This window comes from Toxorhynchites rutilus, chromosome 3 (genome assembly GCF_029784135.1).
Source record: "Toxorhynchites rutilus septentrionalis strain SRP chromosome 3, ASM2978413v1, whole genome shotgun sequence".
NCBI lineage: Eukaryota > Metazoa > Arthropoda > Insecta > Diptera > Culicidae > Toxorhynchites > Toxorhynchites rutilus.
Genome location: NC_073746.1, coordinates 218,705,814 through 218,720,483, shown reverse-complemented (window position 1 = coordinate 218,720,483; position 14,670 = coordinate 218,705,814). Strand labels below are relative to the sequence as shown.

Sequence of the window (14,670 nt, the reverse complement as noted above, 5' to 3'; positions counted from 1 at the left end):
GAAGCAATTGTGATATTAATTTGATAGTTATATCATCAGTGCATTAAGCATTTCATGATATTAGAACAAAGTGTCCGAAATATGATTCAGAACGGTATTGGAAAGTGTTGAAAAAGCTGAGAAAAACGCTGAAGATAGTAGTCCTATCGAGTTGGAGAATATTCAGGAAGGTTCAGAGGATTGTGTTGAAATTACACCTTCGAACGTTAAATCAAACCTGAAGAATATGTCCGGAATATTGAAATCAACTGAAAATGTTCCTGTGAAACTATTCGAACATTTCTTTGTGATTTAACAGTTCCTGCGTGATCGTTACAATTTAGTTTGAATAGCATACTCAATTTTTTTTTTGTTAACCTAGTTCCTTATGCAGGTCGGACTCGATTATATTGGGTTGGGGAAAAAGAAATGTCGTATATTGTCAACATATGGAAACACTTAAACATATCTTGTGTTGTACTTATCGCATCGGGTCATACTATACGGCGGTTGTGTCCCATTCACCCGAAACACGTTTACCCGAAGCACATTTACCCGAATGTAACGCATACCCGAATAACATTCACCCGAATGTAACAAATACCCGAATGCAACATATACCCGAATGGACATTTACCCAAATGAACATTTACCCGAATGCAACGTTTACCCGAATGCGACATTTACCCGAATGGGATGTTTACCCGAATGATGAAGGAAAAATTCCGACAAATCAGTTTATGAGTTTTGTCGAATCTGCTGTTAGGAAGTTACGAAGTAAACTGAGAAATTGTAATGAGGAAATTCGAAAAAGATGTTGAAGACTTCGCTGTGTCATTTTTAGAAATTAGTGTAGGCACAATTGATATGCTGTGTTCTTTCCTTTCCGTATTGCTCTTCAAGACCAAGAGATCATTCAGAAATGAGCCTGGCTTATGAAATATTCCGAAAATTAAACAGGTAACTTTAACATAAAAAATTTTAGTGAAAAAGTGAAAAGAATAGATAAGAAAAAATGGTACTTACGTATTTGCCGCCGCAGCGTAATTTTTATCATGAGTTTACTATTTCGTGATGAAATTTATTTTGAGATCAATGTAATGGGGGCGAAGTCCCCATTTAACGATGATAAGGAATCGAGGCGGCACCAAGCCGCCGAGGTGACGCAATACGAGTAGGCCGCCGACCCGCCGTCGGAAGCGGCGGCCTCTCGTAAGCAAACCTGTGTTCCACCGATTGCCCAGTTTGTTTGAAACATAGGAGACGATCCTTTAGTCAGGTCCGACCGAGCGTTAGCGAGCGTCGGACTGCATACGTTTACCTGGTGCATTACGTTTGCCCGATAAATTATGCATGTCATGCATTTTGATTGCCTGGTTGCAAACGTGATGCACCAGATAAACGTATGGCGTCCGACGCTCGTAAACGGGCTGCGTCATCCATAAGAACGGATAGACTTAATAATACGTTATAAAACTGCATTCTTCAACTTTTCATTATTTTGAAAAGGATTCTATTCAATGCCAGTATTTCTCGAATTGTACTTACCACGAAAAATACTTTTTGAATGGAAATGAAAGTATGAGACAAATATGATCTGTATATAACACTGATCAGAATTAAATATGCAAATACAAATACAAATATAGTAAAATTTGTGTATTATTTGAATATATCCTTCTTTTGGGTAAGTGTCGCTTTCGGGTAGATGTTACATTCGGGTAATTGTTACATTAGAGTAACTTTCGCATTCGGGTAAATGTTACATTCGGGTAATTGTTGCATTCGGGTAAATGTCGCATTCGGGTAAGTGTCAATTCGGGTAGATGTTACATTCGGGTAGCTGTTGTTTCGAGTATTTGTTACATTCGGGTGAATGTCTTTCGGGTAACTGTCATTCGGGTGAGTGGGTTTCGGGTAAATGTGACACAATCCTATACGGCTCTTTAAAGACGACAATCTGTGCTACAAGTGTCGTTTTGACAGCGTTGTGATTGTTCTTTTCAGTCTCAAAGTTATAGCGCGTCAAAGATGGAGTCCACCATGCAAGATATTCGCCACATTTTACGTTTTTACTACCTGCGAGGTAAAACTGCAACGAAGGTGGCCGAAAAAAATCTTGTAGTTTATGGACCCGATACTGTAACGATTCTCACAGCACAGCGTTGGTTTGATCGAATTCGTTCTGGTGTAGTGGCTGTCGAAGATTTGAGGCAATAGAGTCCGAAACAAAGAAAATGTTCTATAACTCTGTCATCGTTGAAATTCGAACACATGCGTAGAAAGATTTTTTTTCGTGAAACATAATCTTCTATCACCTCCTGAAAGATTCTGGAAAAAAAATTTTCTAAACATTTGTTTTAATTCTGAGCGGAAATTATATGAATAGGCCATATAACAACCAAAAAGCTTCCCAAACATTAAAAGAAGGGCACTGTAACAGAGATGAAGTTCTTCTTCTTCTTCTTCTTCTTCTTCTTCTTCTTCTTCTTCTTCTTCTTCTTCTTCTTCTTCTTCTTCTTCTTCTTCTTCTTCTTCTTCTTCTTCTTCTTCTTGAGAACCTTTCTGTCGATGGCGTTTATTTTTATCAGTTCTTATCACTTTTTTGATAATACTGCGTTGTCTACTGACCAAAGCGGATCGCCCTGCAGCCGATATTGGTGGGATGTTTGGAATTACCGGCCTTTGGCGATGTGGTACTCCAACGGTTTTCTTCAAATGTAAATCGACGCTATTATCCCGATATAACCTCTATGTGGTCGTTTGTCTGCTCTCAGCCACCACAGCAAGAAACCATGCTGATCAACACACAGTGCGTTGAATGCATGTGAGACAAAAATCGTATCAGCAGAACTTAGCCATTTTAACACTTTGGTTTGAAGGAAAATATTGTTCATAAGTATCAGAACTACTGTTTGCATAAATGTAAGTTAATATATATTAGGGTGGCAATGGATGTATGGAAAAAAAATCATAATCGAATTTCAAAAACCGACCATGTACATTTTGTTTATACGCTCAATAAAATGATCTGTACAAAGTTTCAGCTCAATCGGACATGACTTAGGGGTGCCTCAAAGCACTCAAAGTTTTGATTTTTTGGCCACTCATGCTGATAATCTTGCATGTATTACTGTATTTTCAAGGAAAAAAAAACCGACCAGTTGGACATCCATGCCCAAATGTAATACGACCGCAAAGGGTTAATTTCAAAGCTGTTACAAAACCTTCGGCAAATGTCAAAACAAATAATTACGGAGGGTATTTTTAGAATCGCGATCCCTTCTCTATCACTCAGGATAATATTTTATAACCAATCGAAATTCGAGAATTAGCACTTTAGTTAAAATAATTGAGAGTCCCGCAAAGGGCCAACGGTTTACGATGTTTTGTAAATGCATTTGAAAATAATTTATATGTACCTAGCTTATGACTTCTATCAGTGAACTCGCGGCTGCTGCCAGCAGAGAAAATTGGAGCGAAAAAAAGACGGATGGGTAATTTTTTTTTTCCAAAATATATATTTTTATCAAGGCTCATATGGCGTTAGCCTGACGGGGCCGGAGTTCAATATTTTGACAGTTTTTCTTATTATCTATGTTAGTAATATGTAACCGATTACTCGCGGTCGGCTCGAGGTTAGTATTACAAGTGTTCTCGTAATTGGGATGTTGCTGTCTCCAATGCTCTGTACGTGTGCCCGACACGGGATACTTCCTATTGGGATGCAGCTGACCATTAATCAGCAACGCCCCCCTAGTATGTACCCCATATCTAGCGTGGTGCGTGGATGGGTAATGTTGACAACATAACCAGAGTGGCGTAGGAAATTTATAAGAATTGAATTTAACCAAAAAACAAAAAAATCTAATTTCCAAAGTAATAAACCACAAATCATACATATCAGACCCTTTCTCAAAACGACAACAGAAAATCGGAAACCGATAGTTTTGTTCTAGTGGTGACTATGGTAACTACAGTGGAACGAATTTTCGACCGAAGAACACAGCACTCGCTGCTGGAACATAACTTCTTCCCATCCGGCTTGCAATGGGTTTAACTTTGACTTTGAATTCGCAAAAATTGAATGAGCGATTGGATAGTCCCCAACCACCAACAAGCCTAGAACACTGCTAAATTCCCGTTAACTACCCCTGCAAGCAAATTATGAAAATCGATTTGCTTTTTTTTTTATTAAATTCGTTTATTTTTACAGGCTCAGTTACATAAGTTTAAATGAGCCGAATTCTTAATTATATTTTTATTACTATACATAAACATTTTCTAAATCTAAGGTAAGTAAGGTAGAAAACCGATTACTCGCGGTCTACTCGAGTTTAGTAGGGTGAAATATTTGTTCAGGAAAAGGATGGGATATAAGGAAATTGTTACAATAATGATAATCTCACACACTCAATTCTTAAATCTATTCGTATATCTATTGTGTATTTACATTTCAACTTATTCTACTGTTTGTAGCAAGGGGACCAATTGCACGCAAAGGATATAAGGATATAAGGATAATCACACACGAACATCGATAGCTTTAAGGAAAATATAGATTTGGGACATGTAATCAAGGTCTAACCGAGCCAACACATCTCTCACCGGCACATTGGGCTCTCTTCCTCTAGCCCTGAGGGAGTTTTCTAAATTCGATCTGGCGACAAGATACAACTCGCACGACCAAACAACGTGCTTGATGTCGTGGTATCCGTGGCCACAAACACAAAGATTGCTGTCGGCAAGATTAATACGAAAGAGTAGCGCGTCTAACGAACAGTGGTTGGACATGAGTCGGGAGAAGGTGCGAATAAAGTCTCGACTCAAGTCCAGACTTTTGAACCATGGTTTGAAGCTAACCTTAGGGATAATTGAGTGGAGCCACCGGCCCAATTCATCTTCGTTCCATTTGCATTGCCAATTAGCGATGGTATTTTTACGGACTAAAGAATAAAATTCATTGAAGGCGATTTGACGCTGATAAATATCGCCTTCAATCGCACCTACCTTTGCTAATGAGTCAGCCCTCTCATTACCCGGAATTGAGCAATGAGAAGGGACCCAGACAAAGGTAATGACATAACAGCGTCTGGTTAAAGCACTCAAAACTTCTCGTATTCTCTCAAGGAAATACGGCGAGTGCTTTTCCGGCCTCACTGAACGGATAACTTCGACAGAGCTAAGACTATCCGTTACAATGTGATAGTGTTCAACAGGTCGTGAGGCGACGCTGTCCAGCGCCCAGTGTATTGCTGCCAACTCAGCAATATACACTGAGCAAGGATACTGAAGACTGTGTGAGGTGCTAAAAAATACGTTGAACACTCCAAATCCTGTGGACTCATTCATAGAGGACCCATCAGTAAAGTACATATTATCGCAATTGATACGCCCATACTTTGCATTAAAGATCGTAGGAACGATCCCCGATAGAAGATAATCTGGAATTCCATGGATTTTCTCCTTCATGAACAAATCAAAATGTACAGAGGAATTGATGTAGTCAGGAAAACAAACACGGTTGGGAATATACGAAGAAGGAACAACCTGCATGGAGATGAATTCATGATATGAACTCATGAATCCAGAGTGAAAATTTAGCTCGATCAGTTGCTCAAAATTTCCGATCACCAATGGGTTCATAACCTTACACCGGATGAGGAACCGAAGAGATAATAAATTGAAGCGATCTTTTAGTGGGAGTACGCCTGCCAAAACCTCGAGACTCATGGTATGCGTTGAGGGCATACATCCCAACGCAATACGGAGACAAAGATACTGAATTCGCTCGAGTTTAATGAGGTGTGTTTTGGCAGCTGATTGAAAACAGAAACGGCCATACTCCATCACTGAGAGAATAGTTGTTCGATACAACATTATAAGATCTTCGGGATGGGCTCCCCACCAGGTGCCGGTAATTGTACGGAGAAAGTTTATTCTTTGTTGACATTTTTTACTCAGATACCTAATATGGGCCCCCCAAGTACATTTGGAGTCGAACCAGACCCCAAGATACTTGAATGACATAGCATGAGTGATCGGTTTACCCAAAAGTTGAAGATTTGGTTTTGCTGGTCTATGCTTCCTAGAAAAAACCACCATCTCTGTTTTCTCCGTGGAGAATTCGATCCCTAGCCCAATGGCCCAGGTTGAAAAATTGTTCAAAGTATCTTGTAAGGGTCCTTGCAGGTCGGATTCGTTTGATCCTACGACAGACACCACTCCATCATCTGCAAGTTGTCTTAGGCTGCAATTTTGTGTAAGGCAATTGTCGATGTCGCTTACATAGAAGTTGTACAAAAGGGGGCTTAAACATGAGCCCTGGGGGAGGCCCATGTAAGAGACCCGACTTACTGCCGAATCTCCGTGAGAAAAGTTCAAATGTTTCTCACAAAGCAAGTTATATAACATATTATTCAATAGAGGCGGCAGACCCCGAGAGTGTAATTTGTCTGACAAAACCTCTATTGAAACAGAATCAAAGGCCCCCTTTATGTCCAAGAATACTGAAGCCATTTGTTTTTTTTCGGCGTAAGCCATTTGAATTTCTGAAGAAAGCAACGCAAGACAATCATTCGTCCCCTTGCCCCTGCGGAACCCATATTGTGTATCTGAGAGTAGGCCATTCGTTTCAACCCATCGATCAAGGCGAAACAAGATCATTTTCTCCAACAATTTCCGTATACAAGACAGAATTGCTATTGGGCGGTACGAATTGAAGTCGGACGCGGGTTTTCCGGGTTTTTGAATAGCTATAACTCGTACATGTCTCCAATCATCTGGAACAATATTATGCTCCAGAAACCAATTGAATAAGTTCAACAAGCGATGTTTCGCCACATCAGGGAGATTTTTCAGCAAGTTGAACTTAATTCTATCCGATCCCGGAGCAGAATTGTTACATGAAAGGAGAGCAAGAGAGAATTCTACCATCGAAAACTCGGAATCAAGATCGCACCTATCTTGTGGTATATCTCGAACAATTTTTTGCACAGGAGCGGAATCAGGACAAACCTTCCGTGCAAAATTCAAAATCCATCGATGTGAATATTCTTCGCTTTCATTCGTTGAAGAGCGATTTCTCATGTTTCGAGCCACTTTCCATAATTTTTTCATTGACGTTTCTCGTGACAAACCTCCCACGAAATTTCGCCAATAAGCACGTTTTTTCCCTTTGATCAAGTTTTTAAATTGATTTTCAAGGTCCAAATACGTCTGAAAATTTTCAGGGGTTCCACGTTTCCGAAAAGCTTTAAATGCATTCGATTTTTCTACATAAAGCTTGGAACATATGCTATCCCACCATAGATTGGGAGGCCTTCGACGAATAGTGGAACCTGGGATGGGTTTCGTTTGAGCGCGAACCGCGCTGTCATAGATCAAACGAGAAAGGAAGTTATACTCCTCCAATGGAGGTAAACCATCTCTGGAATTGATGGCTAGAGCGTGGAATTGATGGCTAGAGAATCGCGTCCGAATATTTTTTCCAGTCAATGTGTCTTGTGAGGTCATATGCCATATTTATAGATTCAGAAGAATTCGACCCAGTGGTGATGGAAATTTTGATTGGCAAGTGATCACTACCGTTGGGATCCTGTATTACATTCCACTTGCAATCTAACGATAGTGAGTTCGAGCAAAGCGAGAGGTCAAGAGCACTTGGCTTAGCAGGTGGTTTAGGTACACGTGTTGTTTCCCCAGTATTCAAAATGGTCATATTGAAGCTGTTACAAAGGTCATATATCAACGATGAACGGTTGTCATCGTACTGTTCCCCCCAGGCGGTTCCGTGAGAATTGAAGTCTCCCAAGATCAACCGTGGCTCAGGAAGGAGTGAGCACATGTCATCAAGTTGCTTGCGGCTAACCGCAGCTCTCGGAGGCCAATACAAGCTGACAATACAGAGGTCTTTGCCCCTGATGTTTGCATGACAAGCAACAGCTTCGATCCCTCCAATAGGTGGAAGGTCAATTCGAAAAAATGAGTGGCACTTATTGATCCCCAATAGTACCCCTCCGTATCTGTCATCACGGTCCAAGCGTATAATATTAAAATCGTGGAAAGAGATATCATCTCGCGAAGAAAGCCAAGTTTCGGACAGAGCAAATACATCACAATTGAAGTTATGAATTAAAAATTTGAATGTATCCAATTTAGGGATAAGACTACGACAATTCCACTGTAAAACAGTGATATCTCCGACCTCTCTATCTAAATTAGACATCAAGAGAGATAATCATTGCAAGGAGGGGCCATGTTTGCATCAATTGCTGTAAAATTGTCTTTAATACTGGAAGCATTGAGATGACAAGGGTTCTGATGGAGTCGGAAACATTAAAACACTTGAAGATTTGATCCAAAAGGTCAGACTTTATAAATCCCGATTGGGAAGTTGAGCTGGACGGAAAAACAGGGACAGTTGGGGTTTTTGATGTCCCCTCGAGTGCTGGGTCGTTCGAAGGTGAACTATTCCCACGGAAGCCAGGTTCCTACCTGATTTTGCTTGTCCGCTGCACTCGATTTTTTAGGCAAGCTAACTGGGGGAATCACCGGGGGGACTTGTCCTTGAACGTTTCCCTTGAGAAATAGGCGGCGTGCCCCCGTTAGCTGTATCCGCTTCCATTTCGTCAACTGGCAACGTGGCGTAAACATTATGTGTGTTGATTGGTTGTTGTTGTTGAGCCAGTGGAGAAGCGCCCTTCAAAATTTCCGCGAAAGTGCGTTTAGAGCGTTCCCTCAAAGAGCGCTTCTGTTTCTCCCAGCGACTCTTGTATGCTTCACAAGCTGAGAGCACGTGTGGGGTTCCCCCGCAATATGGACACTTTTTTACCGTCGCACTGCAGGCTTCGCCCACATGTTGCTCTCCGCAAGTGGCACAGCGTTCTTTATTGGCACAATAAGCAGCCGTATGACCAACTGACTTGCACTTTTGACAAATCATTGGCTTCGGAATAAAAAGTCGCACGGCTAACCTCAATTTCTCTACCATCACGTAGTCCGGGAGAGCTGAACCAGCAAAGGTGACTCGAAACGAGTCGGACGGCGTAAATTTGGTTTCACCCCCTTCATGGGAAACTGTTCCGAGCTGGCGGCAACCCAAGATCTTAACAGTCATCGAGGGCAGTTTCTTAAAACGGCCAGTACCTTCACTCGTAATGTATTCGCACGTCAGACCCGTTTCGGTTATCACACCCTCAATTTCAACTACGTGAGAGGGAATGTAAACACGATACTCAATTGTAAAATGCTGGTCGACAACAATCTTGTTTGCGTCCTTTCGATCAGTCACGACAACTCGCAATTTGTTTGGTCTAACCTTCGAAATTTCCGACACGGAGGTATACCTTGCCAGATCTTTCGCGATCTGCATGACTTTCAAAGCTTTTCCATTTGGTTTTGGCCGAAAGAAAACAACCCATGGGCCAGTTCCAGATGCATCTTCTGGATAGACCTTGACACGGGGAGAGGACGTACCAGAGGGGGAAGACGAGGACAAGGATTGAGTGGGAAGGGAGACAACATGGGGAGTAGGCGAAGGTAAGGATTGAGTGGTAGCGGGGATAACAGAAAGGGAACCCGAAGTGGAAGGTAGGGTGGGAGCGTCAAGAGGTGGAGAGGAGAGATTTGCGATTTTTTTATGAGGGGGCTTATTAGCATGAGCTGATTCGTCCCCAGAAGAAACATCTTGCGATTTAGGAACACGTTTAAGTGTTTTCCCTTTTTTACCTGATGGGGGGATTCATTGGTTTCATTGTCTGAGATCTCCATATTCGGAGACCCCCCACCTTCTGCCATTATAAATGGCACTTAAATTCTATTTTTTTTTTAAATATTTCACAATAATAAAATAAAAAATTATAATATTTCAAGAAAAACAATAAAATAAAATCTAATATTTATATATATTTTCTCTAAATGTATTTTTAGGTGACCGGAAAAAATCGCCAAGTAAAAGAAAAAAGCAGAAACAACCGCAGAGAAAAAAGCTTTATATCATGCAAGCCTATTAGAAATAGACTGATGTGAAAAATCGTGGTCAACGAATGAAGCACACGCTGAAAAAACATTATGGGTATAATTTCTGCACGGCAGAAAGCGCAATTTTTATTATTAATTTATTTCAAACGAAAAAAAATACAATGTTGGTTTGTTCATGTAGCAGATTTTCTATATGGAAAAATCGTTTAGCGCGTAATCTTAATATTAGAAAATTAGAAGTGTGGAGTAATATTTATATTATTGTTATTAGTAAATTGTAATACTTATTTATCGTAGTGAAATTTCTTCTGAGGCCCATGTAATGGGGACGAAGTCCCCATTTAACGAGGATTAGGAATCGAGGCGGCCCATGCCGCCAAGATGACGCAATCCGAGTCCACCGCCGACCCGCCGTCGGAAGCGGCGGTGTCTCGCAAGCAAACCTGTGTTCCACTGATTGCCCGGTTAGTTTGAAACATAGGATACGATCCTTTAGCAATGTCCGACCGAGCTTTAGCGAGCGTCGGACGGCATACGTTCACCTAGTACATGACGTTTGCCCGGTATCTTTTTTCTTTGAAATATTCATTGCAGGTCAAAACACGGAACAAAACAGGATAACAGGAAGTACTAAATGAGAACATGATCTTATGTCGTTTTGAGTTTGGGTTAAGATGATGGTTTCGGTACATTACATTGTACATTTTAGTACATTGGCTAATCGATCATGAGTTATGAGTTATTAAAGGAATATGAAGTGTCACGTAAAATAAAATTATAGATATCATTCATATGTTTTTATTTTTGCGAAGAACAATGTAATATTTCCTCATATCGAAAATTCATTAAAAGTCCATTGTAATAGTTGATAAAGAGGAATATTAATTATTGTATATTAGCTATTTTCCTTAAATAAGATAACTTGTCCTTTGTTCCATGATATTTTTCTACTGAACTGGCTACAATCGCGTAAAGTTTCCTGTATTTCCTTTTAGTAGGCTCCAGTTGGTTAGTTTCAGAGTTCACTAATGTAAGCTTGTGACAAGCTAAATCTCGTCTCAATCCATCGAAAAGGGTCCACACACTTGGGTGACTGCAATGAAATATAGAATTGAGGGCATTGTGAAATCCTTCGCAACTATTAGTAGTCCTTGGTGATTCATTGAGAGCTGTATCGTAGTGGTTCCATGTTCGAGGATGAAATAGTGGACCTCTTCCGGCAGCACCTTGTATATAAGTTGAAAAAAAATAGGACAGAACTTCGTTGAATCTGTCTTCATCAGGAAAAGTACTAGCAAGGCTTTTGAAAATATCTTGTACGTCTTCTTTTGGAACGAACGACAATGCTGCCAATGACTTCAACTTCAATCTTGTATCAATATTTGATTCATATTCCGATTTTAGGCCAACTGCATTAATTTTTCTTATAATGCTCTGGCACAAATGAAAATAACAACCTTTAATTTCGGTTTCCGGGAAAACAATTCTCGCAGCATTCATACAAGCCTTTTCAAAATCCAGAAGTATCCTCTCAGGAGCCATATCCGGAACTAACCTTTTTAAAATATTAAACATCTCCAAGTACGTTTGTTCATTTTTCTTCGTCAGCAGTATATACACACATGGTGGATACGAATTTCCTACTTTGGCATGGACTGTATAGAGTTGGTAAAACATATTTGGTGCTTTGTCAAATGTTCCGTCGCCGAATAGTGTGTCTTGACTTAATTTGCCCATTAAATCTCGATCTCCTAATATTAAAATTCGATTTGAACCGTCTAATACCGAGTCGTGTAATACAAGATCCCTGTATTTCTCAGGAATTGCAAAATCTGCCGTGGGTGGATTTGGCAAGTGCTTCATTACTCGGTGGTTTCGAAGAGTTCTAGCAAGGGAAGATTGCTTTGGCAGATAAGCAATTACATCCGTGCTTAGTTTTGACAATGTCTCTCCAATAACATTGCGGGCGGTGGCATTTATTTCAGCCATGGCTTCTACCATTCGTCTTTTTGCGATGTTTGCTTCAGCTTTTTGAGGACAGGCATCATGACTGTGACTACTTGGCTCTTGTATAATGTCGTTGTTTCTTGTCTTCATACGGGAATGGCACTTCGATTGTCGATTTTCACGGCACTTCCATGTATCTATTCCATTTAATGTTTTAGCATACAGATACTCAAAACCGTTATAGATGAGAACTCGGTTGTCTTTCTGACTGGTCGAAAGCTCCATTGCTTATAAATCAAAAAAATTAAAAGTTAGATTCTTCGAACTTCTGATTATAAACAAAACCGAGACCGAAAGAACAAAACGTGTTTAACAATTTTCGATGCCTACTTGAGTATTGCTGCGAATGTGAGGGTAATTAAAAACATTATCTTTTTTTCCGTGCAGCAGTAATACCCATGCTGTTTTTTGAAAGTGTGCTTTATTCGATGACTACGATTTTTCACGTCAGTCTATTTCTAGTAGGCTTGTGTGACATAATGCTTTTTTCTCTACGGTTATTACTGTTGCTTTCATTTACTTACCGATTTATTCCGGGAACCGTATTTTTATGCGTATTCACCTAAATGCGCACCCCGCGCAGATAATATTCGACTCGTTCTGCACCGTCCAGTTGATCACGTGTTGGCGTCTATTGCTACACTGCTGTAGGTGTATTGGTGAGCGCAGATAATATTCGACTCGTTCTGCACCGTCCAGTTGATCACGTGTTGGCGTCTATTGCTACACTGCTGTAGGTGTATTGGTGAGCGAGCGCACCTACGTCGGCGGTGGAAATGGCGATGATTCGGCGATCAAAAGTGTCTCTATAGACCTTCACCAGTATCTGCTGTGAGAAGCTATTCACTCCAGCTGGTGGGAATTGTTGAGCGCACTTCACTGTTCCCACAATTAACACGCGATGGAAGAAGCACACTTGGTTGAGGAAAAAACACCAGCCAATAACAATAGCTGTTACCGAAACGCGAGCACAATAGCACAAAGCGTCCGATCGCTTCAAGCTGAACTGTGTGAATCGATTTGCTTTTTATTATTCATCATTTTAGAAGTGTTGTATGAATTGTGTTTAAATAACCCTTTAGTGAAAAATTCGGTGGCCCTGAATATTTTCATGGAAAGGATCCATTACAGTTCTCGCGAGAACAAGCTGGCCAGCTATATATGTCAAAACTTGTGTTCTCTTCTAGACACTCCGAGTGCAACCACAGGCGATTCTACATCTGTACCATCACCACCGTTACATTACTTTGTGTAGGATCCTTTTACGGTTCTCCTCTGGATGCCAGGAAAATTGAAACTCGTTTGCTACAGCTATTGCTCCTGCTGCTGACGATATTTGTGCTGCTACTATACTACCACCCCTTCTGGTGTAATTTGTTTCCCGGTTAGAAAATGAATGACCAGTTCTGAACGGAGCAGTGAATCACACAGGGGTGGGGCTTGCAACGCAATATATCCTCATTCTTCAGGTTTCACACCTGGAAACATTGTCGATCTGTAAATTCATTTCATTTTCCTTTTTTCCCGTTTTACAAATCAACTCTATAATCTCAATAAAAAACGTTAAAATCGAAAGAACATTTAATGACCTACTGCATTTGATTTATTACACCTGAACAGTCAGCTGCCTGCCTAATGACCGCTTCGACTTAATTACATTCGTCTTCTGATTACTAGACTGCTTGCACTCATTACTATATTCACGAACAGAAGAATCTCTGCTGTTGGTGGCGTTACTTTCCAACTATTTTCTATCAATGCTACAATGAAGCGGCAATGTGAAGTAAATGACGAAGTGACTACTTCATCATATGAATCGTAGCATACCACTGCGAGTGGTATAAAACCGAGACTTATGAGAACGTAATGTTGAGAGAATTTACCTTGAAGAATTAAAATTTCATCTCTAGTACTTTGATTCATGATACATGAATATTTTTTTCAGATCACCCCCGCTGTCACTGAGGAAATCTATATAAGCTGCCAATTTGACACCCTGTTCGAGAATGAAGCCCTCGCCTACACTGATATCATTCCAGCACTAGGAAAATCCGAGCTCTATCCAAAGTATGAAAAACCATTCGTTTTGTTTCAGTGCGTTAACACCCTCACTTTTTTTTGTATTTCAACAGGTACTTTTACTCGCACAGAAAACCCTTCAACGCCGTTATGGTTTTGAGTGATTTCTCCGTAGATGGTTGGAAAATGGCTCCGATGGTTGTTAACCTGCCATTGGAATATTGCTTATTAGCAGGTATAGAGTCGAGTTATATTTTGAAACGTTGAAATATTCAAGCTTCGCGTCAGTAATGTTATTTTTCATTTATATCATTCAGCTCAAGAACTGGGTCGATTCCACGGAGAGTGTTACGCCCTCAAAGAGCAGAAGCGGGACTTGTTTGAAAATATCATAAACAAGTTCAAGGAATCTCGTTATGGTGCGGATATGCAGAGCTTGAAGTGGATGGAAGTAATGCGAACAGTACCGAAGCGACTTGTGAAGGCAGTCAGGGAAAGTATTTTCAAAGACCTGATCCCGGAAGAATACCTGCAGAAGCTAGTCTTGGCGCTTGACGATATGTGGAATAAGCTAAAACTAGCTGTTCAACCAAAGGAACCACTCGCAGTTATTTGCCACGGGGACTTTTTGCGAAACAACATGGCGTTCAAATATTGTGACAAAACGGTATAGTTTTGACCGTC

At 40.5% G+C, this 14,670-nt stretch overlaps 2 protein-coding genes across 3 annotated transcripts in view; one reads left to right on the top strand and one right to left on the bottom strand.

The window, feature by feature from the left end:
- Positions 1 to 14,670, top strand: part of LOC129777856 (uncharacterized) — a 31,497-nt gene that overhangs the window by 5,576 nt on the left and 11,251 nt on the right. Inside the window, exons 2-4 of the mRNA XM_055784411.1 lie at positions 13,913 to 14,034; positions 14,100 to 14,221; positions 14,304 to 14,653. Of these exons, the coding sequence (XP_055640386.1) occupies positions 13,913 to 14,034; positions 14,100 to 14,221; positions 14,304 to 14,653 (594 nt within the window). The remainder of the gene's footprint in view (positions 1 to 13,912; positions 14,035 to 14,099; positions 14,222 to 14,303; positions 14,654 to 14,670) is intronic.
- Positions 10,753 to 13,227, bottom strand: LOC129777857 (uncharacterized). 2 transcript variants are annotated; one of them, XM_055784413.1, is made up of 2 exons: positions 11,516 to 13,227; positions 10,753 to 11,186 (listed from the first exon to the last, which is right to left on the bottom strand). In XM_055784413.1, exons 1-2 carry the CDS (start codon positions 12,190 to 12,192, stop codon positions 11,120 to 11,122), a joined length of 744 nt encoding a protein of 247 aa, XP_055640388.1. In that variant the 5' UTR covers positions 12,193 to 13,227; the 3' UTR covers positions 10,753 to 11,119. The 2 variants fall into 2 exon arrangements, with proteins under 2 accessions (XP_055640388.1, XP_055640387.1); XM_055784412.1 differs by having other exon boundaries at positions 10,753 to 11,053.